The 26,078-nt window shown below is 45.1% G+C and overlaps 1 protein-coding gene across 4 annotated transcripts in view; it reads left to right on the top strand.

The window, feature by feature from the left end:
- KIAA0040 (KIAA0040 ortholog) overlaps positions 1–22,056 on the top strand; it is a 37,217-nt gene extending 15,161 nt beyond the window's left edge. For 2 of the 4 annotated variants that reach the window (XM_041761407.1, XM_041761416.1), the window contains exon 2: positions 18,465–22,056. In XM_041761407.1, the coding sequence (XP_041617341.1) occupies positions 18,588–18,890 (303 nt within the window). In that variant the 5' untranslated portion in view covers positions 18,465–18,587 and the 3' untranslated portion in view covers positions 18,891–22,056. Of the gene's footprint in view, positions 1–14,494; positions 14,595–17,325; positions 17,348–18,464 lie in introns of those variants that run through there. The other 2 variants (XM_041761425.1, XM_041761434.1) reach the window with 2 other exon arrangements.
- Positions 22,057–26,078: the final 4,022 nt, after the last annotated feature.

Here is a 26,078-nt window from a genome sequence, read left to right as displayed (position 1 = left end):
GTTCCGTTTATAAGGAACTCCTATGCATATTATGGCTTGACTTTCACAGCGAGGCTTCAGGGTGATATAGTCGGTGTGATTATTACCTTCCCAACTGGCAAGGGAGGGGCCAGCGGCTGGGGGGGGCAGGGACTTACCTGTCACCTGGTAAATGTCACCTGGACATACCAGTGGTCTGTGTTCCATGACCTCTGCCAGGGTAGGAACCTCCGTACACTTCTCTGCTCCCCCCCAGCACCAAGTCGATCACGTAGTAGTTACTTAACTAACATTTCTTTGAATGAAATCCGTGCGTAACTTCAGGAAAAGTCACTCGAATGACATATTTTATTGATGGAAATATTTGCCGTTCTGTCGGCATCTTCAGATACAAAGAACAACAAAGCCGGTGGTATTGCTTTTATTATGGTGACCCAGTAAACAACGGAAGGGAGACTCACACACATTCCAGATAAACCTCCCCCACCCCCACCTGCGGTCAATCCCAGGACAGTCACAAGTGCAGGTACACTCCCTCTGCTCCCACCAAGCCGCTGGGGCCCCAAGGCCTCCCAGCAAAGGATGGAATGTGCTTGTGAGAACTTGCTCAGCAGGGTGGACATGCTTGGCTAGCCCTTGAAAACTGGGGGTCATTTGGGCAAAAGGGGGATCCAGGCTGCTCAGTGCCCATGCACAGCCAGGTGAGAGAGCCACCCTGGTGGGAGTGGGGTGGAGTCCACCCATCCCTTGTGGGGTGGAGGCAGGAAGACAACCCCCCCCCCCAGCATGGGAGCAAATTTACCAGGAATTTCAGGCCACTTTGACTACCTGGCAAAATTGAAGCATGGCATTTCTTGCTATGTCCCTACATCTGCCTGGAATGATATTGGTCATGACTCTAAATGTTTGTACAGTTCCTAACACCTTAGGAGCACGTTCACATACACTGTCTGTTTTTGTTTTGTTTTGTTTTAAGATTTTATTTATTTATTCATGATAGACATACACAGAGAGAGAGAGGGAGAGAGGCAGAGACACAGGCAGAGGGAGAAGCAGGCTCCATGCAGGAGCCTGACATGGGACTCGATCCTGGGACCCCAGGTCCATGCCCTGGGCTGAAGACAGGCGCTTAAACCACTGAGCCACCCAGGCTGCCCACATTGTCTGTTTTGACCTAAGGACCCTAGCAGGCAGGTATTCACTACTAGTTATTCGTTTCCCTCAGAAGGTATGTTCATGTGCTCAAACCTTCAGAATAGTACCATAGGAACAAGAGAAAAGGCCCTCCCCCAGCTCTGACCTCAGTGTCCTTTCATGGAGGCAACACGTACCATCACTTTCTTGAATATTTGTCCAGTTTTTTCCACCATTTTAGAGATGAAGAAACTGAGGCCAAAGCAATTGAATGACCATCCCAAAGATGCAGACTAAGTCACCAGTGAGAATTTGAGCTGACTTCCCATACCACAGCCCATGAGCTTCCCCTAACACTCACGGCTCTCAGTCTGACTTTCAGCCGAGAATTCAGCTCCTATGAAAGCTACAGGAGCATAAACAAATAAAACCAGACAAAAGTCAAGAACTGGAGCCCCGCCGGCTCTCCACTGAGGAGCAGAATTGCCTCCCCTATGAGGACCCCATGAGGATGTCTCCCTCCTCTCTGGCGGCTCTAAGCCAACTCCCATCCCTCAGACGCCCTCCTCCCTTCTTAACAGCAGAGGCAGGGCCACCCTTTCAGACTCTTGGCTCTATCAAAGTGTTTCCACATGATGTCCTACTTCTTCAAGACCCTTCTTGCTTTTTCAGCCCTCTGAGGGTTGGTCTGAGTTAAAAAAAAAAAAAAATGTGTTCTGGGCTGCTTATGCAAGATAAAGCCTAAAAGCTGGTGCAGAGCCTGCCAGCAGCCCAGCCCCAGGGCCACCCGTGGAGAGCTCAGAGACAAGGACTGAGCTCCACGGCCTTGCCCACCATCCCTCCACTCCCACATGTCCCATGTGTTTTCCAGAGGGGTCTTCCATAAAGCTCTGAGGTCTCCAGTCAAGGATGGAGCAGAGGTGGTGGGGGTGGGGGGGAGTAAGGAGGAGAGCTCAGGGAAGGGTGTGTGTGTGTGTGTGTGTGTGTGTGTGTGTGTACAGTAGTATCAATCCCCAGCTTCAGTATTTTCTTACAATTTTTTCTAACGGGGCTTAGGAATAGCAATCTATTTGCATGAAGGCACTTAAGCTGCATTTGATGACACTGAGAAAATGTCATCTGTATCAAAGGAAGAGGGTGCTATTTAAAGACTCATATGTCCTCCACATTCACCAAAAATTATTTATCAAAACTATTTAAGAAGAGAATGATAAAGAAGGAAGGAAGGAAGGAAGGAACAAGGAAAAAGGAAGGAAGGAAGGAAGGAAGGAAGGAAGGAAGGAAGGAAGGAAGGAAGAAAGGAAGGAAGGAAAAGGAAAGAAAAAGAAAGAAAGAAAAGAAAGAAAGAAAGAAAGAAAGAAGAAGGAAAGAAAGAAAGAAAGAAAGAAAGAAAGAAAGAAAGAAAGAAAGAAAGAAAGAGAAAGACTCTCAGGGCACCTGTGTGGCTCAGTAGGTTAAGCATCTGCCTTTGGTTCAGGTCATGGTCTCAGGGTCCTGGGATCAAGCCCCATATCAGGCTCTCTGCTCAGTGGGGAGTCTGCTTCTCCCTCTCCCTCTCCCCTCCTCCCACCCCACTCATGCTCGGTGCTCTCTCTCTCTCTCTCTCTCTCTCTTTCTCTCTCTTAAATAGATAAATAAAAAATTTTTTAAACCTTTCCATATGACATTAGGGATGCAGATTAAAATCCACGCAACAGGAAGTAAAGGTCCATCATCCAGGAGCATGAGCTGCTCTGCACACCCCGCCCTCCAGGCCAGAGCCTGTGGGCCAATGCCTGGCAAGCCTGAGATATTCCACACTGTGCATTCCACAGGAGTGAGTTATGATTGGAATGAGAGTATTTCTGCTTGCTCCCTCTATGATTCGGCCTTTATGTTTTCAGCCTTAATATTATGTTAAGGTAGCTTTTGGCTTTTAATTGTCCTGAACTTTTGTGACCATCAAATGAAAGGAGGAAATGGAAAAGAAAAGAAAATCATATCTGAATTGCTTTTGAGTTGCAAACTGTATTTTTTTGCCACCCCATTAGTTTTCAACTCTTCCAGCCTATAAACTTCTCTTCCACCACCACTGAGAAAAATAAATCAGTCAGTCATCCAGGCCTGGCTGCAAAGTGGGAGAATGCTAAGTTCTCTAATATTAAAGAGAATTACACAACTTTCGGTTTAAGGGCTATTTTTTAATTACCACCTGTGTGGGAGACCCCAATTCACACAAGTGCTTGATTGTCTTCTTGCTTTTTTAAAAAACATTCTCTCCTTCTGAGGGGATATGACGTTTGAGGACTTAAGGATCCCTTGTGTGGGTGGGTCAGCCACAGAGTGCTCCCTTTATTTGGGGAACAGAGAAGCCACCGCCCCTCCCTGACGGCTCCTAACTTAAAGATGACCTCAGACCCAAGCTCACACTTTCCCAAAATAAAACTCTACCTAGGCGCTTCACCACACCCACAAAAATTGGCTCCAGAATCTTTTACCAAAGAGTTTTGAAAAGTGAAAATGAGAACTGTTGTAAGCCAGGTATTTCACGGTAACCATGGCTACAGGTTTTATTAGCACCAATACCAGGATGTGGTCTGATCAGATATATGCTGGCAGCAAACACGAATGTGAGTGGTGTCACTGTGTGTGCCCAGAAATTTCCAAACTGGAAACAGAGCTCCTAATTGATGTGATTCATAAAGGATGGGGCGGGGGCGGAGGCAAGGAGCACAGAGGGCTGCATTGGTAAAGGAAGCTCAGGGTTCTAATTTTAGCTTTAATTCAGCTTTCCAGTGTAATCCTCTAACGTACCACTACCTTGCATTTGAGCGCAATTTCCCCCTTTCAGTATTCTTTCCCATCTTGCTGTTCTTCACAACAATCTTGAGAGATATCTGGGACAGCTAATGGCCTCGTTTCTCAGATGAGGAGAAGGCTCAGAAAGCTTGCCTGGTTTGCTCAAGGCCACAGGGCTGGAGAACAACTGAATCAGGCCTGGAACTGGATCCTCTGACTCCTAGCTTCATATTGTCTCCACTGCACCCCTCTGCCAGCCTTTTGTGTTGTGCTCGGGACATTTTGATAGGCATTCATTCCTCTTGCAGACATCCCTTGTCTGTATTATGTCTGATTAGCCCAAGACCAAGATCAATCAAACTGGAGGTTACAGCTGGAGAGAGTGGCTTGCCTTTGCCTTTTGTCCTCATTTCTCCTTTTCAAGCCCCCTGTCTTACTCTCCCCCATGCACATTAGAGCACAAAAAAACAGGGAATGTGGCCCCTACCCCAGAGGGCGTTTGCAATCCAGGGGCTGCAGGCTTTAAATGCCTCCAGGTACAAGGCAGGGGGCAGGACTGGATGAGGTTGGCAGGGTGAGTACAGGGTGTGGATGAGGGTTAAGGAGGGAGCACAGGCCCTTCTAAAGCCCCAATAGATCATGTGGCTAGGTAGGAGGTTGTGTTGGTGGCCAATTTGGGGGCTAGCTAAAAATTGATAATTTTACATGAAGTTAGAGGAGGGAAAAAAATAAAGTAGTAAAAAATAAAATAATAAAATAAAATAAAATAAAATAAAAGTGCCGGTGTTTAAAGGGATTTTTTGCCTTTGGGTCCCTGATACCTGCTGTCATATGTGATATTGTATTTCTCTTCTTATATTTTTGGTCTTATTAAAATGTGAGCTCCTTGAGGTCACAGAAGACACCTTAATCAGTCAAGAGTGTATCCATAGGGTATGGCACACATGGCAGGCTTTCAGATGTTTGATGGGTGACTGATGTGGTGAACACCTAATCTAGTCACCTGAGAAGAGAGGGTCCAGAGATGGAAGTGGTCAGCTTCCTGAGAATGGCAGCTGTATGGCGAGTGTAGTGGTCACAGCAGGATCCTTGGGCTCAGATCCGACCAGAGTCAAACCTCTTCTGACTATGGTAGCCCTCCAGCCTCAGGCAAATTACTTAATCTCCAAGAGACTCAGTTTCCTCATCTGTGCAACAGGGACAAAAGAGACCCACCTCTCAAACTGTTGAATGAGGCCATGCCCATTAAAGCTTTGGCTACACACACAGAGTTGCAGCACTTAGAATGCTACAAAGGGTGACTTTTTGATGCAACAGATTACTCCCTGTTTCTGTGAAAGGTGGTAAGACATTTTGCCAGCCCTCTGTTTTGAGGCTTTGGCCTCCTGACGTATCTATGTCAAAAGAAGCCAAAGAACACAAGTGAGCATTCTAGCTAAATGAAGAGGGGAAAGTTGATCGTAGTGGACAAAACAAGGCGCCCCTGAGAAACTAGATCCCAGAGGTCAGGAGGGCTGAAAGAGGGAGGCACAGCTGGAAGGGAACAGAAAGTAAGTCAGCAGGACGAAGGCAGACGTGTCTGCCCTGATTCCTTAGGAGTTGGCTAACTCTTCTCGTAAACCAGTTCAGGGACAAATTGATCAAACTCTGATTATAACAGGGGCGCCTGAGTGGCTCAGTAGGTTAAGTGTCTGCCTTCTGCTGATCAGGTCACGATCTCAGGGTCCTGGGATAGAGCCCCGAGTCACATCGGACTCCCTGCTCAGCTGGGAGTCTGCTTCTTTCTCTCCCTCTGCCCCTCACTTATGCTTTCTCTCGCACTCTTTCTCAAATAAATAAAATCTTTAAGGTACCAACTGTGTGAAATGCACTTAGGCTGTATGCTTGACACCCATTATTGCTTATTATTGCTCCCAGCAATGCATTCATTCACTCATTCACTCATTCATCCACCCCACACGTACTCATTGCTGGCCCACTTTCGACCAGGCACTATGCTAGGTATTGAGTAGAAAATTATGTAGCACAGTGGATTAAAACACCTACCCCTCTGAGAAATGTGCTAATATTTCTGTTTACAGAAGAAAAATCCAAATTCAAATTGCTTAAGTTGTCCAGACTCCACACCAGTATGAGCAGAGGAGAAGGTCCTTCATTGTTAGGGGGAAGAAAAATCAGGAAATTTCCTAATGATCTCAAAAATGTCAATATGAGGAATTTGTTCACCAGCTAACAGGCTGCAGCTAGGATATTCACCCCAAAATAGTTGGAATTTTCAGAGAATCAGAGAGACAGAATGTCTAATTCTAAGGAGTGACTGAAAAAGACTAATTATGAGTGTACAGCATTGACCCTTTGGAGACGGGTAATTAGGAACAAGAAGAGAGAGAAAGAAGCAAAGAGGGATGAGACAGAGCAAAGGGGAATAAAGGGATTAACAATTCCATCACAGAAAACCAGAGGAAGCCCAAACGAAAACCTTTTTAAACTCTTGTCATTGTTCTTAAATTATTTTCTAATTATTTTCCTGGGATCATCTTTGAGTGGAGCGAGGATGTCTTCTACCTCCCCTGTATTTCCTGGCATAGCTTAATTAATACTTGATTGATTGAAAGATTGACTCACTTGAACCTGGAGTGAAATGGAGCTTTTTAATTTTCTTTTCTGCTGAACCTGAAATGAAGCATATAGTAATTAGGAAAAGATCCCTTGTTATCAGAAAGTCCCAGCTACAATGAGCTCTTTGTAACTGAGCAAAAGGAAGGTAGGTGATAATATAGGAGCTGATAAAGCACAACCCCCACTCCCTACTGTTTTCAGTGATATGGAATTTTCTTGATCATTATTTCCTCCTGAAATGACTTAGTTGCCTGGGAGATGTGGCCAGACTATGGGCTAAATGGTGGGTAATTGTCGTCACAGTCTGGCCACGGATGTGACTGATAGTCACGTTTCTGTGCGCTCTTCGTTGCCCCAGCTCTCTCTCCCTGAAGACCTGGGCTGACTGATTAACATTTTTTGGAGATATCTTTTCCTTCGGGACTCTTGGGTGAGTTGGCATGACTTCAGTCATCCAGCCAGCCACCTGCCAGATCCTGGACATCCAAACAATGAGAAAGGCAAGGGCTGTGTTCTCCTTGATCTCATCTCCAGTGCAGGAAGGTGGTCAATACACGTGTAAACTAAAGTGACCAAAGCATTATATTCAAATGGAAAATATAAGGGTGGAAAACACTGCAAAGACAGTGAGACAGGGTGCTCTGGGAGAGGTTGACTGGGGGCTGGGCTTCTTAGTTAAAAATGCCTCTTGGTGAGGTTATGTTTGAGTGGAAAAGCATTTGAGCTGAGTCCTGACTGTTATGAAGTAGTCCATCACAACAAGATCTGAGAACAGACGTATCAAAGGGACCAGCAAGGTCCTGAGGGGGTTGATAGTCCTGAAGTCAGGAATGACCTGGACACAGTGAGTGAGAAGAGGACACAAGATGAGGTTAGAGAACTCAAGGCCAGACAAAGGAGTTGCTTGTGGGATCTGTTAAGGGTTTGGACTTCACTCTACAGGCCTTGGGAAGTCATGGAAAGCGTGGTGGTGAGTGGAGGTGTGGGGGCAGGGCTGACGTTGCCTGGCTCATGTGAGGAGAACAGCCTATGGAAAAGGAAGCAGGGAAGCAGATACTGGCTGGGAAGCTGTTGTTGTAAGCCAGGTGACCTAGCCTTGGAATGGAGAGACATGAATGGATTGGGAATCTATTTTGGAGACGGAGCTAATAGGACCAGCTGATGAGGTGAGGGTAGGGGTGAAGTAAAAGGGACCTCTTAATTTCCTGGCACTGCCATAGCAAAGCACAGGCTGGGTGGCCTAAACAGCAGAAATGGATCTGTCTCATATTGTTCTGGAGGCTAGAAATTTGAAATCAAGAGGTTGGCAAGGTCAGTTCCTTCTGAAGGCCATGAAGGAAGGATCCCAGGCCTCTCTCCTTGGCTCATAAATGGCCATCTTCTCCTTCTGTCTCTTCCCCTTCTCTTCCCTCTGGGCATGTCTATCTCAATGTCCAAACTTCCCCTCTTTATGAAGGACATCAGTCATATTAGATTCTGGGCCCACTTGGCTCCAGCATGACTTCATCTTAACCAATGATATCTGCATCAATGTTGTGTCCAAATAAGGTTGCATGTGGAGGTACTGGGGGTTAGGACTGCCACATGAAAATGTGGGGGAGGTGACCCAATTCCACCCTTAACTGGGGGAACCAAGGATACACTCAGTCTTCTGCTTAGTCTGAGCATTGAAAGAAATCATCCATTCATCAACTATTTATTAGCACCTATCGTGTGATAGGTGTTGAACGAGGGTGTCAGGTTATACAGTTGAATAAGAATCACTGCCATGCAGAATCCTGCAGTGAGTGTGAGAGAAACAAGTCAACAAGTATGATATATAGTAATATATGTATATAAAGTATTAATGTATATGACTTTTAATACTTTTCTGTATTACCATTTTTCAAAGAAAGCAAACCATTGTAATAGAGTAAGATAAGGACTATGGGAGGTTATTGGCTCTGTGAGAACTCAGAAGAGAGAGAAATCGATGTGGGGGAGCTTGGGTGTGGGGGACCAAGAGTCCTAGAAGTCCTCCCAGAGGAGGATGGGGGACAAGGAATTCTCTCATGATTAGGCTGAGGGAGGAAGGTGAGAAGACATCCCAGGTAACTGGAACACCATGTGCCGCAGCATGGCAATGGGACAGAGCAGGAACGTTCCAGAGAATTCTGGAAAATTTGGTCATAAGGCTGGTGGTGGGAGATGAGGCTGGGATAATAGAAGAGACCAGCTCATGAGTGATTTGTCCTCCTTACGAAGGAACTGATGATTATCATGTAAGTGATAAGGAGCTGAAGGGGGGCTGATCAGGGGACGTGACTACTTCTATACTTTAGAAAGATATGGAGGAAGGAGGAACTAGAAACCAGTTTGAGGGCTTGGACAAATGGGATCACAATGGCAACAAAGAGAAGGGCCCCTTTTTTGCCTCTCCACCCTCTGCCATCTGTACTCATGGCCAGAGCTGCCCAGCTTAAACTACACTTCACACTGGGTGCTCACAGGCTCCTGGACCCTGGCTGCCTCCTCTCCTAGGGTTAGCAGAGCCCTTTCCCCCTTCAGAGCCTTCACCCCCCATCTTGCCCCCTGGAAGGCCTAAGTTCTGCACATGACTGCATCCTTGCCATTTCTCGGACCTCCATTCAGTCACCTCCACGCAGGCCAGGCCAGTTATTTCCTTCTAGCACTAACAACATACCTTGGTTTATTTGTTTGTACCCTTACTTGTTACCTACCTTCTCCTTCTGGAAAGTACATAGCTCAACCACATCTGTGTTATGCATGACTGTACCTGCAGTGCATGGGACAGAACCGACACGGGCTAAGAGCTCATTAACAAGCTGCCAGAAGGAAAGAACAAGGGAGTGAGGAGAGGAAGGATGGTTTGGTGTTGGGGGTGAGGAAGGAGGCTCATGTCCCACTCTGCCCAGTGAGGTAGGAATCCGTGGGTAGAGGGTGAATAGACTTGTATCCAAATCCTCATGATGCTGCTTCCAACTAACACCTGTACATATTTTAATTCTGAAATGGTTGCTTTGGAAAAGAATGATGAGTGGAATAATTTCTCCTTACTACAGGAAAACCAGAGAAAGGATGGGGGAAATGCCTTTTAAAGGAGACCTATAAGGGTACATGGATGGCTCAGTCAGTTAAGTATCTGCCTTCAGCTCAGGTCGTGATCATAGAGTCCTGGGATCAGTCCCGTGTCAGGCTCCCTGCCTAGCAGAGAGCCTGCTTCTCCCTCTCCTTCTGCATACCTGTCTCTGCTTGTGCTCTGTCAGATAAATTAATAAAACCTTACCAAAAAAAAAAGTAAAGGAGACCTATATACTCAAAGTCATGACTTCAGAACCATCCCAATTCTAAAAAGGCATACAAAATCATTATTAGTTCAGGAGCTGAGGGATGTTTCTTCAGGCTAGCTTATTTGTTTTGGGGTCAGATAATAAAGGCTCACTTGTATGTCCAGGCTGGGGTCTGAGAGGCTCTGCATCTACTGACTCACTTAGTTTTCACAACAGCCTACTGTTATCAAGTCCATTTAACAGATAAGAAAACTGAGTTCCAGGGGGAGAGGTGAAGTGATGTAGTCAGTGAGTGGCAGAGCCAGGATTCCAACACAGGGTGTTTGATCATAGTACCAGCACCCTTAAGCACTTGGCTAAACCTCTTTCTGGTCAGAGCTGCAAACTCTCTTGGAGAGTTGTTGACCTCATTGCATACGTTTTATAATCATTACCAACACTACCTTTTTGTCACCTGTGTTAATCAGAATCGGCTAACTGCTTTAGCAGAGAATCCTCAAAATCAGTGATTTTACCCACCAAAGGCTTATTTCTCACCTACTCCACTATTCACCATGGTCAGTAGGGGTGCCCTGCTAGTAGTCATTCAGGAACGCTTTCTTCTGTGCCATTTAGGGAGCCTTGGAGTCCTCCACTGGGTCCAGCCAGCCAGTGAGCAAGCAGAGTGAACATGGCAGGTCTTGGAACAGATTTCAAGAGCCAGGCCCATGTTCCCGTGGCCAGAACCCAGTCACATGGCCCCACAGAGATTTAAGGGGACTGAGGAGGATAGCCTACTCTGTGTCCAGGATGAGGCTATGGTGGGCATCTTACCAAGAGCTGCCTCAGTGCTTTAATTTAAAAGACTTTTGTAAGGGGAACCTTGGCAGGAGGGGGTGCTGGGAGTTAGAAGATATTGGTTCTGCCCCTGACTCTACCAATTGTCAGCTCTGTGACCTCTAGCAAATTACCACCTCTTTGGTCCCAGATTTTCCTTATCAATAAAGTAAGCGTACTCAACCAAATGACCCATATCTGGATTTTTCCAATTCAGAATGTCTATATGATAAAGCATCGTTTTCTTATTTTTAATAATCACAGTGCCTTAATCATTTTTATATTGATGACTTCTGTGTGCCTTTGTTCAAAGTTGCAGCCATAATTATAGCATTGATTCTGAGGGAAAATACTATCTATTTTCTTCTAATACTCAATATTTAGTTATACACGATAAATGTATACAGTGGGGGAGGACAAAGGCCTCCAACTTTGCATCAGAACTAGTTACTTGAAGCAATTAATTACACCGGGGAAAATGCAAATACCTATTTCATCGTGCTTGGAACCGCATTTAAAGTTATAAACACAGTACTCCACAAGCAGATTATTGCTGTGATCCGACCATTTTTGTACCAAACAGTACTTACATCTATTAGAGGGCATCTGAGCATGCCAGGTTTGCAAGGTGAGAAGCATCAAGAAAATATATATCCAGAATGGCAGAGTTAATAACTACCGACTGAGATTTCACTCCGTGCCCCCACTGCCGGAGCATCTTGGTTTCTGAAGTGTGTGACATTATTGTAACCATAGGGATTTTGCAAGGACCGCAGGGGCAAGGTTTGGGCAGGCAGGGTTGGAGAGGCCTGAGGCTGAATAAGATGTTCTGAACCACCAGGAGAAATGGCAGGGAGTCTGGTAAAGACTGATGAGATTCCTATTACTAAAAATAAAATAAAATAAAATAAAATAAAATAAAATAAAATAAAATAAAATAATAAAATAAAATAAAATAAGCCAGACTTGGAGACCTGACCAGGGACCAGGGCTGGAAGAGAAAGAGCAGAGCACAGCCCAGGGACACCTCCTCATGCCCCCTGCCTGAGAGCACTCCCACCACATTCACTGGAGAACACCCAAGTCAGGCCACTTGTCCCACCCTGTGCCAACCACCCTCACCTTCTCTTGTATTCTCCTTGAAACACTGTAATCATGTTTTCCACTCCTGCCCCCCACCAACCTGTCCTCTCACCTCAGTGACCCTGTCCTTTACAGAACACAGATTGGTTATGTGTCCTCATTGCTTCACCCCCATGGCTCCTGTAGCACACACCAGCCACTAACACGGCTTCCAAGCCCTGTGGGAGTGGGGCTGCCTGCCTCGTGGGCCTCACGTCACCCCGCTGCCTCCCCCACTCACTGCCACTGCATTTAGCCACACTGTCAGCTTCACATCCTCTTTAGAAGAAGCAGTGGGTCCAATTGTTCGTCTGAGAATAGGCACAGAACACACCTTTCCCTGTGTTTCTAGACTTTTGGGGGACACTTTATAATGTATTATTAACAACTGAACTCATTGCTTCCAATTTAGAGGCACTTTATCTGAAAAGGTATCAGAGCATTGAAGAAAAACCTAACATGCATATTAGTTGAAAATGCTTTAAATAAGTTTATTCTACATTTCAAGGCTTTTCAGACACCCTGACTGTGTCTTTGTTTTTGTAATTGACAATGTTTTTATAATTCACATCCCACTTGGAGCCTGCCCCCACCTCGTTGGTGGGCATTACTCACTCGCTAGCCTCATGGGCTTCTTTTCTGTCACATTTTCCATATTATACTTTCACACCTGTCTGTGAGATTCTCTGATGAGTCTGCTTCCCACCCTAGACTTTGAGTACCAAAAGGACAGGAACCCGGTCTGCTGGTTCCTGGCTACCCAGGACCCAATGCTATTCCCAGAATATAAGAGATGCTCCAGGGCAGCCCCGGTGGCCCAGTGGTTTAGTGCCGCCTTCAGCTTGGGGTGTGATCCTGGAGACCTGGGATCGAGTCCCATGTCGGGCTCCCTGCACGGAGCCTGCTTCTCCCGCTTCTCCCTCTGCCTGTGTCTCTGCCTCTCTCTCTCTCTCTCTCTCTCTCTCTCTCTGTGTGTGTGTGTGTGTGTGTGTGTGTCTGTCATGAATAAATAAATAAAATCTTAAAACTAAAAAAGAGATGCTCCATAAGTAGCCATTGAAGAAATGATTGAACAGACACCTGTCCTGATTATAATTTCCCTTTCATTTTTTTCCTGTGACCCTGTCCTGGCCGAACTGCTTATTCTTTCCCCTATGCTGTTCTAATGTCCCTTTACATAGAACTTGACCACAGGACTCATCACACTATACTTCTCCTTTTTTTTATTTTTTCTCCTCTTCACTCAACTGAAAAGTGCTTAGGGCTAGTTACATAGTAGATATTCAATGAATGTTTGCTGCATTGAACTGTGACCTCCAGGACCATAGTCTAGGCCCAGATGCCCTGACTACACAAGAGCAAGAAGTAATGCTGAAGGAGGGCACTATCCTCTGTATACAAAGACAGACCTCTTCCCCACCTCCTTTCACCCACGATCCATTCCTTTATTCAACACAAAGCTTCTGTGCTTATTCCACAACGTACTTATACAACAGTTTTTAAACCGGACAATTATTCAGAAACACTTGGGCTGTTTGTTACAAGCATGAATTCCAGAGCCCACCCTAGACCTACTGAATCAGGGTCTTCAGGAGCCGGGCTCAGGAATCTGAATGTAACTAACTCTCCGGGTGACTCTTAAGCAGCCAGCCTGGCCAGAAGTCTATCGTTGGGTGAAGGGAGAAAGCAGCACAGTGATAACCACAGCATAAGGTAAAAACATTCAATGAAATCATTGGAGGAAAGGCCAAGGGGAGGCCTTTACTGCCAACTTTCAATTGTAAGATGGCCCCCCCATGCATTGCCTGGAGTCTGCAGCTGCAGCAGAGGAGTCTTTGAAGGTTCTGAGAGAGCTGAACCTCCCACCTCAGCCCACCCCCTATAAGGCAAAAGATTTGGACCATTTGGAGGTCACTGTGGAGTTGCTCTTAGGGATTTTTAACTGGGAACCATCATGATCTTTATCATGAACATTTCTAGAAAGCATTTACTATCCCACAGATGGTATTCTACAGCTTTACATGTATTATTTCATCTAATACGAACAAAGAGAGACAAGTAGCGTGTCCCACCCCCTGCTGAGGAGCTCCAGGAGGAAAATCAGTCCAAGGGCCAGCCTGGCCAACTCCTACCAACTCTGGAGCAGCTCTTAGCTTTCAGGGATGGATAGACCTCTCTGTGGAAGGACCCATCCCTGTACACTTTCAGGGACCCAAAGGCTGGGAGGAAGGCTAGGTAGGCCCACAGAGGTCTAGGTGTTCTCCCTAGGCCTTACTTTATGAGTTCAACAATCCTCCAGACACCAACATATGTCCCCCAAGTGACTCTAATCCATCCCTGTTGCTGGATGCCAGAGTCTAGAATTACAGCCACAGACCTGCGGACCAGCCATAAGCAGCAAGGTTACCTGTGAAGTTCTCTTCATTTGAATGGAGTGGGGGCCCAGGGTTCTTTGGTGGTGAGATTAGGTTTAGAGGTAAGGGAGGGGGAAGGAAAGCTCAAAGCTTGAATTAGTCCATTACTATCTGGAGGTAACCCACTATTTCATAGATTGTTTTATAGTATTTTACACCTTATAAAATACATTAAATGTATTGAGCTCTTTTAATCCTCACAACATCATTACAAGGGAAGCTCATTAGCTTCATTTTGTAGCTGAGGTTTGGTAACTCACCAAGGTTACAAAGGTTGGTCCAGGGCTCAAACCCAGGTCTTCTGGCTCTGGGATCATTGTTATCGATCAACACTTTCTACAGGGACAGATTGAAGCCTCCTGGAAGAAAGAATGAATGAATGATTCTCTCCCCAGCCAGATACCACAGGAAGATATAAAGATGAGTAACTTCTGGTTTTAAGGTGACTGAAAATAACTTTTCCCCTCCTCTCTTTCCTCACATCCACCCCCATAACAACGATCAAACAATCAAGCTTGGTTGGCACCTATTATTGGTTTTATAGGAATAGACTAATTATCTTTCAAATGGTGTCAGCAATACTTGAGATCCAGCAAAATGATGGGGTCTCCCAGAGAGTATCCCCTAAGGCCCAAAGTGTGGCTCCTTTTACAAAACATTCTGTGGAAGCTCTAACTTTTAATTCATACCACCAAGGAGGTATTTGATTGTTTCCTGGAAATGCTAACAATGCGAGGCTCATAAATACTAATGAAACAGTATAGATTAGCAGAGCTCAGCAAGTAACCTGGGGGGCCTAGAAGAGAATTCTTAGATTAAAAAATATAAAGAATACCTTTTTAATTGAATTTTCCCCCGACTGGGTTTCCAAACGTTAATGAATACTCTCCTTGGCTATATGAAGAGTAGATTCAAATAAGTACCTTCAGGAATCCAAAAGTGAATTATTGACTTAGCTTTAGCTTAAAAAGAAATCTATTTATTCAAAGGCTATTTTAGGTGTCATGAGATAGAAGAGTTTGAGACAAAGGTTGGGAAGGGTAAAAAGGCCTGAGACACTGAGATAAACACATAATTCAAATGCATGCTTCTATTTCAGCTACTAAGCAACCTACGTTGAAATTTGCTTATTATTTTTGTCTTTTACAACATGATCCCTCAATAATAATAACTTCTGAAATATACAATGCTCCATATCTTTGTCCTTAATCACTGAACCCGAACACCTAACACAGCGTGTGCCACATGTTAGGTGCTCAATAAATGTTTGTTAAATGGATAAAGAGATCTCATAAAACATTTCCAGAGCTGTTCTCACCCTTTTATCTTTTCTTGAAGGGCATCCTCCTATTACAAAGTCCCAAAATAAACACAAACCCTATGGAGGCCCTCTCTATCCTGACTACAACCTACAGTCCACTCTCCCACCCTGAGCCCCAGGCTCACCAGAAGGCACCCTGTTTTCCTGCCATGTTCTTGAAGTTTCTCTGCTTAGAACCTTTGCACATCCTTTAACCCATGTTTCTCTGTCAAGATCCTGCTCATCTTTCAAGGTCCTCTGTAGATAGCTCTACCTTCATGAAAACTGCCTTAATATTCTACAAGGTCTCAAAGCCCTTTCTCTCTCTCCGTGGCTGAACCCAAAAGTGGGCCCTGATGCATTTATGCTGCCTGCAGGGACCAGTGTGACATCTGGCAAGAATAATTTGTCAACAAATGTGGTGGTGGTATCTAATTTGAGTCATAGAAATGCAGTACAATGAGCATTTGGTCCCAGGAGAGTATATGTGTGGATGATCAAATTAGTGAAAACCACCCAAATCTTCCCTCAACAGAATGGGAAAATCCCTTCAGATGGGCCAAAAAAAAAAAAAAAAATACGGGGCCAAACAAGGGCTGAAGTAAAAGAAAAGGCGATGGCAAAGTAAGGAGGAAAATCCATAGAGACAAGTGTGTGAAAAAGAGCAAGACAGTGCAGTGGCCTTGATGGAGTGGGGGCGGGGGGGGGGTGTCACAGAATACCCAAGGGTATTTTTTTCTCAACAAAGTAGTTGTGGGCTTGATAGTGTATGAGCACATCCATGGCATGTGATGTTCCCAAGGCCTCAGAGGGGCTCAGGCAAAGCCTCTGGCAGGGGGATGTGACTTCTCAGAACATTTTCTTTGATGCGTGTTAAGTTCAGGCAGTCATATGCTTTCTATAAACCTCCACTTGAGCTGGACTAAATTTTTATTGTATGTGTATCTTCATGCATTTGTGAAGTATCTAACAATGGAAAATAAATCACTTTGCCGTCTCTTTCCACAACAGATTAGGATAAACATTTAAGTCAATCTGGGGGATAGCCACATATTGTAAGAGTCTATAAATCCTGGGCTACTTGCCAAAATGGTTAATTCTACACAAAGGAATAGGAGGCCCAGAGCAACACCGATGAGGGGCTCACCCCTTGGGAATCTGAAGCCGCACTTCCCAGAATCAGTAAGGCCAGCTCTTTCACTCATTTGCTGTGTGACCTGCACCTCTGTGTTCACCTGTAAGATGAGGGAAATAACCGTACCTGCTTCATTAGGTTGTAATGAAATGAGATGAGTCAATTGGTGTGAAGTGCCTAGAATGGTGACTGGCATATCAGTGCCATAGTATAGCATTACTTCATTTTCACGGACCCGATGGCACAGTAGTATGTACCCATTTATACAGTTGCATAAATTGTATAGATAATGTTGTAAGTGTGTGAGTCCACATGCCAGCAGACTAGGGCTGAGTTCAGATGGACCTTGGACGAACACACAAGTACATGCTACTCAAGGAATTAGACTTCTGAGGATAACTCCTGAGTTTAACACACGACCCAGGAGGGGACACACATTTAATGTTCCAGTGCAGGACAACAGAATGAAGCCTGGATGTCACAATGATTGTGAACCCAGGCCTCCCAGCCATTCTTCTCCATAGACAATGCAACATGTTGCTTGCTTTAAAAATATAATTCATGTGAAAGTGATTAGAAAAGTATCAAGTAAAATACGAATATAAAGTAATGTTGCCATCCTTGTTCTTCTGATTGCCCAGCAGCCTTGGAAGAGCAAATGATCCATTCTCCCAAACTCCGGGACAATTTCATCACCTCTCTGTGTAGCCTTAGACATGTCACCTCCTCACTCTGGGCCTCAGATTCTTAATCTTTAAGGGTAAGGTCTCCGGCCTGAAAATCAATGAGTCTTTGATCTCTGGGTCCCAGGCAATGTCTGTATCAGAAGGTCTCTTGAATTTCCTTGACATGCTGCCCTCCTAGTCTTGTTTAGACTGAGGAACCTGGGGATTCCAGAACCAAAGGAGCCTATAAGACCTCACACTTGAAAAAAAAAAAAAAAGACCTCACACTCGATAGCTGAGGCCCAAGATACATGCGGAGAGGTAGAGGGGATACCAGTGGAAGAAGGGCCACTCTGTATAAGCAACCAACAGCCCTGGCTGTAAATTGAGCTCAAGATGGCAGTAGGGACCCCATCCAATTTTCCAAACACCATTGCTGAGGACCGTGCAAGACTCCTTTGCTACTGCAAAGACCTGGAACATGCAGGAAAGGAGACTTGGGAATATTTGATTGAGGGACAAAAAGCAGAGATGAGGCTGATGAGGGAAAGGAAGGTAGAAACAGAGGGAACCAGCAAATGGTGCCCCACTGCAAAGCTCGGTGAGTCTTCATTGAGCACAGGATGGGATATGAAGAGGGAGGAGATGGAGCAGGGAAGAGAATGTGAAGGCAGGGGTGAGAGGGGAGGAGGACTGCTGACCTCTTAGTCTAGGGGAGGTCCAAGCTCCCTATGAGAGACAGCAAGGCTTAGACATTTCATCTTGTGCTTGAGCTTTAGTAAGTATTGAAAATGTCAAGTTGTGTTCATAGAAAGTCAGATCAGCTGTCCTTTGAGGAGTATGTGTTCAACACTTATCAGGTGAACTGCAGGGAGAAAAGATTGAGAATTGCTTTGGTAGCATCACCAACACCTACCCAGAACCCTGAATCCACATTTGATTCATTTATCCAACAATTTCTGAGCACCCACTACATGCCAGGTCTGATACACTATTAATTCTTATACCCTAAGCCCTATGTAGTAGTACAAGGTTTAGTACTTACTTAAATGCATGCATCTATTTTGTTTATTGGGTTTCAATACCATTTCCGTGAACTCCAGAAATCTTCCATTCCCTTCCTTTTCCTAAACCTAAAAAATGTGATGTCGTTAATAATCATAGAACATCCCCGCTGCATTTCTCCTGAATTGTCTGTTTTGCTCTCTTCAGCTGCTAGTGGCATGCCCACACCCAAAGCTGGAAGAGGAATAAGTTACAAGTGGACAAGCCTGCATCCTCTTGAACCCAGGACTCGCTAGTGAGCTGAGAGTTTCCCCAGTCTAGCCAAGCATCATGGAGAAAATTAGCTCCTTCTTCAATATCATTTGGGACACCATCTTGACCAAACACCAAGAGGGCCTTTTCAACACCATCTGCCTGGGCATCCTCTTGGGGCTGCCACTACTAGTGGTCATCACGTTCCTCTTCATCTGTTGCCATTGCTGCTGGAGCCGGCCAGGCAAGAGTGGCCAACAGCCGCAGCAAAATAAGGGGAAGAAGAGAAGGAAGAAGAAGAAGAAGGCTGAAGAAGATCTCTGGATCTCTGCACAGCCCAAGCTTCTCCAGATGGAAAAGAGGCCATCACTACCTGTCTAGTTAGGCAGGAAGCAGAGGCGTCCTCCCTCAGGGGCTAAGCCACCTTCCAACTATACACAGAGGAACTAACCAAGGAACAAATCTCAGGCTGAATGCCCCCATGGAGGACAGCCCAGGAAGAACATGGACAATTCTTGGGTACTGTCATGGCAGCTATGTGTCCAATAGCAATGCTCTTTGCCACAGACTCAGGCATGTTTTCTACCTATCTCTAGCAAGCTCCCTATGCAAAAGCACAAGGAACAGTTGTCCATATATCTTGACATGTCTTCCAAATACACACACATGCACACCATGCACGCATAAGCACCCACATACACACACGCATGCAAAATCAGGCAACAGGTACCTAAGCAAATATATTTTGTTCATTAAATGATCATTGAATATCTACTTTGTGCCAGTACATTATATGCACTCCCCAAAAACGTCTCCATGTCTCCAGGAAGGCCTGGCCAGATTCAGGCACATATGCACAATTATATAATCAGGCAAGGTACCTATGCACTGTCTACCATATACCACTCAGGTTAGAGATACGTGCTTTCCTGTTCCTATTCCTACATAACCTTTTACTGGAAATCCTCATATTTGGACATTCCAGCAACCTGGTACAGTTCCCATCCTGGCATATTGATACAGCCACACCTGTATTTCTCATCTGGGAATTCCTGTGTTTCTCATCTGGGAGGAAAAGTTTTAAGTGAGAGCCATCAAAATTCATCAAAAGCTATTATCTTGCAGCTCATGACAAGATCCCCATTTCCACTGATAAGTATCTAATGTTGTCTAAGACCTCTCTTTGAGATGCTACCCCTACCCCAGAACCACTCAACAAGGTGCCCTTCTCCAAGCACAAACAGCTGTTGGTTGTGACTTCTAGAATGTTCTGGAAACCAGGCATACTCTATTCACTTTGGCAAAACAGTTGGACCTGTGCAATGTATGTTTTACAGATGGGAAAAGGATGCTACACCTGAGCTCGGGATCGCCTATGTAACCAAAAAAGCTTTTCACTGTGGAAGGAATTAAGGCAATTTCTCGAACAGTCTCACAGAAAGTACACTGGAAACACTTTTGTAAGGTTGCAATGGATGCATGGTATGTTGCAGATGGGTTGCAGAAGCTATGGAATTTAAATGAAAGTAGAGTGAAGCTATATAGAAGTTAATTCATATTTATCTTGAAGCTCAGGCAAGTGCCTTGCACACAGTAGGTACTCAGAACTGTCTGTGGATGCTGTTGGATAGGCAATGATGTCAACGGTAAATGTGTAATACCTCGCCAATCCCCCCAAGTGACCTTCTTTTCTGAGCCCACTAATTGCTGCAGTGGATGGAAGGTGGGTATTGAATGCTACCCAGAGGCTGCGTGCAGAAGCAACAGTCAGGTTGGCGTGGGGGCCCTGAGATCCATGATGACAGGTACACTAGGTCTGCAGGGAGTTGAGGAGAGTGTCTCCCCAGTAGGCCGAGGTGGGGAGGCCAAGTTAATCCACTTATATGATGAATTGGTTGGTATTTTGATTGTATTGTGACCATATTACAAAGATGGAGAATTCCTAAATTGGGAGCAGGTTGTGCCCTGAAAGGTCATTTGCAAATCTGCTGGGTAGCTCTCTGGAAATATTTCCCCACGAAAGCTGTTCTAGGTGGCAGTAAAATTGCAATTTAATTAACAATGTAGCTAAACTTTGATAGCTATAGTAGCAAAAAATGAAATTCTGCAAGATTGTGTCCATGGAAAAATGTTCTGTGCTCGCTGGGCTGCCTGGTGCTCACCTGCCCTCCAGGTATGCTCTAAGCCTGAGGAGGGCAGCTGTCTGGTAATGACTGCGGCACCAAGGTTTTCTAACAGGTGACCCTGTGAGTCATAATTCAGGCCTTCACATATTTTAGAACGAGTCACATCTACCTTCTCACATCAAGTGGCCCCAAGTGCCCTAGGCACTCAGACTCCCTACTTGTAAACCCCTTTAACCAGAGAAAGAAGCACTTTCTGATTCTCTGTCCCCTTGTACGTGGACAGCCTGTCATGGAGCATCTAGCCATCCCCTTCCCATCACAGGATGACTGCTCATCACCCACACCACATGCACGTGCCTCCCCACACCTGCCTCTGCCTGCTGAGATGAGCTGCCCTTCCAGTCTCCAACTCTCAAGCCCCCTCAAATGGATGAGTTGAGGGAGACGCAGAGCTGATGGCTGAGACTGGGTGTCAGATGTGATCTAGGAGAGAGGATCACTCCGATTGGGGACCACACAAGTAACATGGTTGCCATGGCAACTGGCTGCTAGTTTGAATTAAGACGGCAGTCAGTTGTCATTGCCATGACAAGACCTCCGTCTCCAAGTGCCTTGCCCTGCTGTCTCCTAATCAAATGGATTTGAACTACCTCCAGGCGTGAAACACCCAGAAACTCACTTCTCCATTGCTTCCACGGTCTAGGACTCAGGAGACCCAGATGCTGAGTGAAGCTTATGTTTTCTCTGCCCCAACCTCCTCCACCAGGGTTTCCCCAACACTGCCCAGTGTGCCGTTGGCCCCCAAACTTCTGTTGAATAAATGAGTCCGTGAAAGGAGCCCAAGGCCATCATTTGGACCCATTCCCTGTTCTTCCCACTCATCCTTGTCTTTCTCCCCCATGTTTTCTTTTTATTCCTGCTTGTTCCCACAGCCCCATCCCAGGTCCAGCCCTTTCTTTATTCCTCTTCACTATTACTCCTTCTCCCCAGCCTCTGCCCCAGAACTGCCACTGGCAGCCAGGGGTGCCTCAGGACCGGAGTCTGCTTGGCCCATCTTGCAGAGTTTAAGCTAATGGAGGACAAAAAGAATGATAAAGAAGAGGCTTTCTAAACCAGCCTAGGCTTGGGGAGGAACCCCCAGGCCAAGATCTGAACAGATCCAGTCAAACTCAGCCACCATTAGAGGAGGACTTCTCCCCACTGCTCATTGTATTTGCTTTTTTAGTTCTTGGGGAAAGGAGGTGGGGGTGGGGTGGGGTACGTAGAAAAGAGGCAGTCATCTTTTCGAGAAGAGTATAAATGGTCCAAGCTGTATAGTATTTGTCAGTATTTTTTTTTTCTGGAAGATTCAAACACATGCAAAAGAAAAATCTATTTATATAAAATACTTTGAAAATAAAAAGTCATGCCTGGCATCTTTACCTGCTGTCATCAGTTACTTTCTTGACATCAAATATTGCCCTCTCTCAGACATCAGTCAGAAATGACAGAGGCAGCAACTCCTGTTAGGTCACAAAAGACGCAACTGTCCCTGGGCACTGCCTTCCCCCTGACACTGCTCTAGGCCAAAGGACCAGAACCAGGACCAGGCTCTCACTGCCTGCAGAGCAGACACCTTAGAGACCAGACCTGCTCAGAGGTGCCAGCTGCAGGAGAAACACTGATGCTCTCTGGCAACTCTCAGCATTCCCTTTAATGAGGTCAATCAATGTCTTCTTAAAGGAGAAAGGGGAAAATAGCAAAAAAATAAGCGAAAATAGACCTCTAAGTTAAATCCAATGTTGGGAAGGGGAGAAACCAAGTCTCTATAGAGGCTGCTGGGGAGATAGATACATACATAGTTAGATACATAGATAGATAGATAGATAGATAGATAGATAGATAGATAGATAGATGATAGGATGGATAGATAGATAGATAGATAGATAGATAGATAGATAGATGATAGGATGGATAGATAGATAGATAGATAGATAGATAGATAGATGATAGGATAGATAGATAGATAGATAGATAGATAGATAGATAGATAGATGATAGGATGGATAGATAGATAGATAGATAGATGATAGATAGATACATTCACAGTTAGATACATAGGTACTTAGATGCACACATACTTAGATTGATAGGCAGCCAGACAGGAAGACACAGGTATGTATGCATAAACGCATATTTTTTCAGGTGGACCACAGCTTCGCAGTGGTTGTGAAATGGAATGATTTAGATGCTCCAGAGCCCTCCCTGGATGACGCTAAGCTGGCCATTAAGCAGAAGCCCTGTAGAGCAGTGCCGTCCAATAGAAGGAGATAAGATGGAATTGTTCTCTGTCTCTACACTGTCCAATATGGTACCATTAGCCACAGTAGCTATTTAAATTAATTAAAATTAAATAAAATTAAAGGTTCAGTAGCTAAGTTACACCAGCCATAGTTCAAGTGCTCCACAGCTGCATGTGGCTAGCAGCTACTGTCCTGGAGAGCACGGAACTAGCGACTTGTGCGGGGAGTGGTTGAACAGGCTGGTAAAATACTGTGCTTACTGCATATCGACTAGGGCTTAGGAAAACAGGCCTACAGCACCGGCTCCTCCTTTGCCTTTTTTCCCCCAATGCAGGCTGACATTTCTTTAGTTTTAGTTGATTCCTGGGCTCCCTTAGCCATTGCCACTCACTCCATGACAGCACAAGGAGAGAGTCTTTGTTCGGCTCTCCGTTCATTCCTCCAGGACTTCCAAAACTTTCCAGTAGAGAGCAGGGACTGTTGTCCAGAAACCAGAGGCAGGGAGCAGCTGCTGCACACCTGAGAGGATGCCAGAGCTAAATATCACAAGCTCCACCTGCCCAGGCTCAGCCCTGCCTGTGGCAGTGTGCATGGAGATCTGGACAATGCTTTGAGCATTCTCAACTCACCAGAACAGTCCGTGCTGGCCCCTTGCCCTTTGAATTTAGTATTTTCCCAAATTCAAAATCACAGGATTATAGGACTAGAAAGAAAAAAAAGAGTCCCTTCAACAGAGCTGTCTGTCCCTGTCATGCGTTCAAAGGGATGTTTTCAAATACCTGTGATCTTTCATGCGGGAATGGCCAAGCATGAATGTATCTAACTCCCTGATTGAGATTACTTATTTAATTAACATTTTTTACTCTTTACTATGTGCCAAGCACACTAGGTGCCAGCGACACAGAGTGGTCCTGGAGGGGCTCACAGCCTGGCTGGTAGGACGGACAGCTCATAGATTATTATAGTCCACTGTGGTCACTGCTTCTATAGAAGGAAGCTGCAAAGCTGGCATCAGGACAGCCCTTGGGGACCACTCAGGAGCTGTCTAGAATTGCAAAGGAGGAAATTGGGAAAAGAGGGCACCATTTGGATTGTCTACACCTGAAAATGCAGTAGCGATGCAGGGGACAGCCAGACAAGAGCCACCATGAGTGTCCTGAGTCCTAAGGGTGCCCCGATTCTGATGCTAACTCCAGTACCACTGGTTATGGAACTTAGGCCAAGACTTAATCTCTGTGAAGACTTACCTGTATAAGAGAGTTAATGATAGTCCCTATCTCCCAGGGATAGAGCAGTAAATAAGATAAAGCATTCAGTATAGAGACTGGCTTATAGTACATGCTCAGTAAACATTAGTTATTGTAACTAAGGGTAGAAGGAAGATAACGAGAAAGTTGTGTCCTTGCAGCCAAAAGAGAAGAAACTTTCAGGAAGAAAGCAAGAGTTCATGGAGTCAAATGATGCAGACAGATCAGATGAGATAGGGATTGAAAAGAATGTGCATTTTCTATTCCTCTTGGTGTGATGTGTTGCATAATTTCACCACACAATACTACCCATACTCCCAATTTGCAATATGTAATGGGTAGGGTACTAGGGTAAGAACTCACCCTTGCCTCAGCCCAGTGGGCACCCAACCAAGCCACCCTGTGTGACAGTGCCCCCTGGTGGCCAGATCAAGAAAGACTTTGAGTCAACATCTTTCCACTTAACTATGGTGTTTCCCTTAGAACATTAATCCAGCTAGATAGCTGGGCTTTAAACTAAATGTGCTAAAGACTCACTGGGTTTTATGTGATGTTCACGAATCTGTCAGGGTCAATATTGCCATGCTCATCTGACAAATGAGGGATTTTCATAACCCAAAATCTTAATCGTCATTACAAATTGTTGGTGAAATATTTCACATTTTACATCACTGCCTCCAAGAAAGCTTCCCTGACCACACAAGTCTTCCCCATCACCGCAAGATCCGACTATGCTGCACTTGTGTGTGTTCCTGTCTTCCCACACTCCCCTCCCCGCCCATCCTCTTTAGAATTAGCCTTTGTGAGGCCTGGAGAATAACTATCTCACTCACACCCTATCTCCAATAACTCGCATGGAGCCTAGTGCATACTATATGCTAAATAATGCATTGATTAGGGAAACAAAGAAAGGAAAAGGGACCACTGGGGTGTTTCTTACAAGTGCGGATTCCCAGTCCTTCCCTGCCCTTCTCATAGATTTCCTAAGCATAGGGTGTGTCTGAACAACCTGCCTTCTAACAATCACTCTAGGTAATTACCAGCAGTCCCTGAACCACACCTTGACAAATATTATCTACTCAGAAAACAAAACAAAAAAATTCTATGGTCAAATAAGTTTGCCAAATACCATGACTTCCCCTCTCTACCCCCTTGAGATCTGCAATTGTGAATCATATTAAAGGTTCTAATGGGTAAAGAAACTCATATAATTCCCTTTTACTCAGTTTTCCCAAGGTTATTTGGCCATGAAACCTCTTTTTTTTTTTCTTTAGCAGCTCTGGAGGGGCAAGGGTCCTGAGGAACACCATTTGGGAAATGCTGCCATAGAGGGTTCATGTATAGCTCAGTTCATATCATCCCCAAGGAAACACTTTCTGATTCTTTCTCACTCTGCTTTTTCTCTTCCATTTGTGAGTTGTAATAATCCCATTGGTGGCTATCCATAGCACATACACCTTAAGGTTGGCTAGAGATACACCTCTATCAAGGAAAAAAAGAAGAAAAAGAAGAAAGAAAATCCAAATGTTTTGATTGAAGTTATGTGTTATGTTATAAAGATCCAAGCCCTCTTACCATTCCAGAGTGCTACATATTACCTAAGAGTGCTTTTAGGATCTCATTGGCTTCTTGCAGAGAGTACATCAGGGACTGAGGTCATTCCCATTTTATAAATAAGGAATATGAGGTCCAGAGAAGGTAAGCAACTCCCCCAGACCTGGAATGGAAACCTAAGTCTTCAGGATCCTATCCTAGTGCCCCTTCCACACACCAGCCATCATGACCCAAGCTAGTGATTTGGCCTCCTCAGAAATTGTTGGCTTGCAGGACTTCCTTTGAGTCAGAAACCTTTTGAATATATGAAGAGCTCTGCCCAAAAGGCTTCAGAGTACTCAGATGTCTCCTTCAGGTTCC

The sequence above is a fragment of the Vulpes lagopus genome, chromosome 1, assembly GCF_018345385.1.
Source record: "Vulpes lagopus strain Blue_001 chromosome 1, ASM1834538v1, whole genome shotgun sequence".
Taxonomy (NCBI): Eukaryota; Metazoa; Chordata; class Mammalia; order Carnivora; family Canidae; genus Vulpes; species Vulpes lagopus.
The sequence above is the reverse complement of the archived record's forward strand: the minus strand, read 5'-3'. Positions and strand labels throughout refer to the sequence as shown.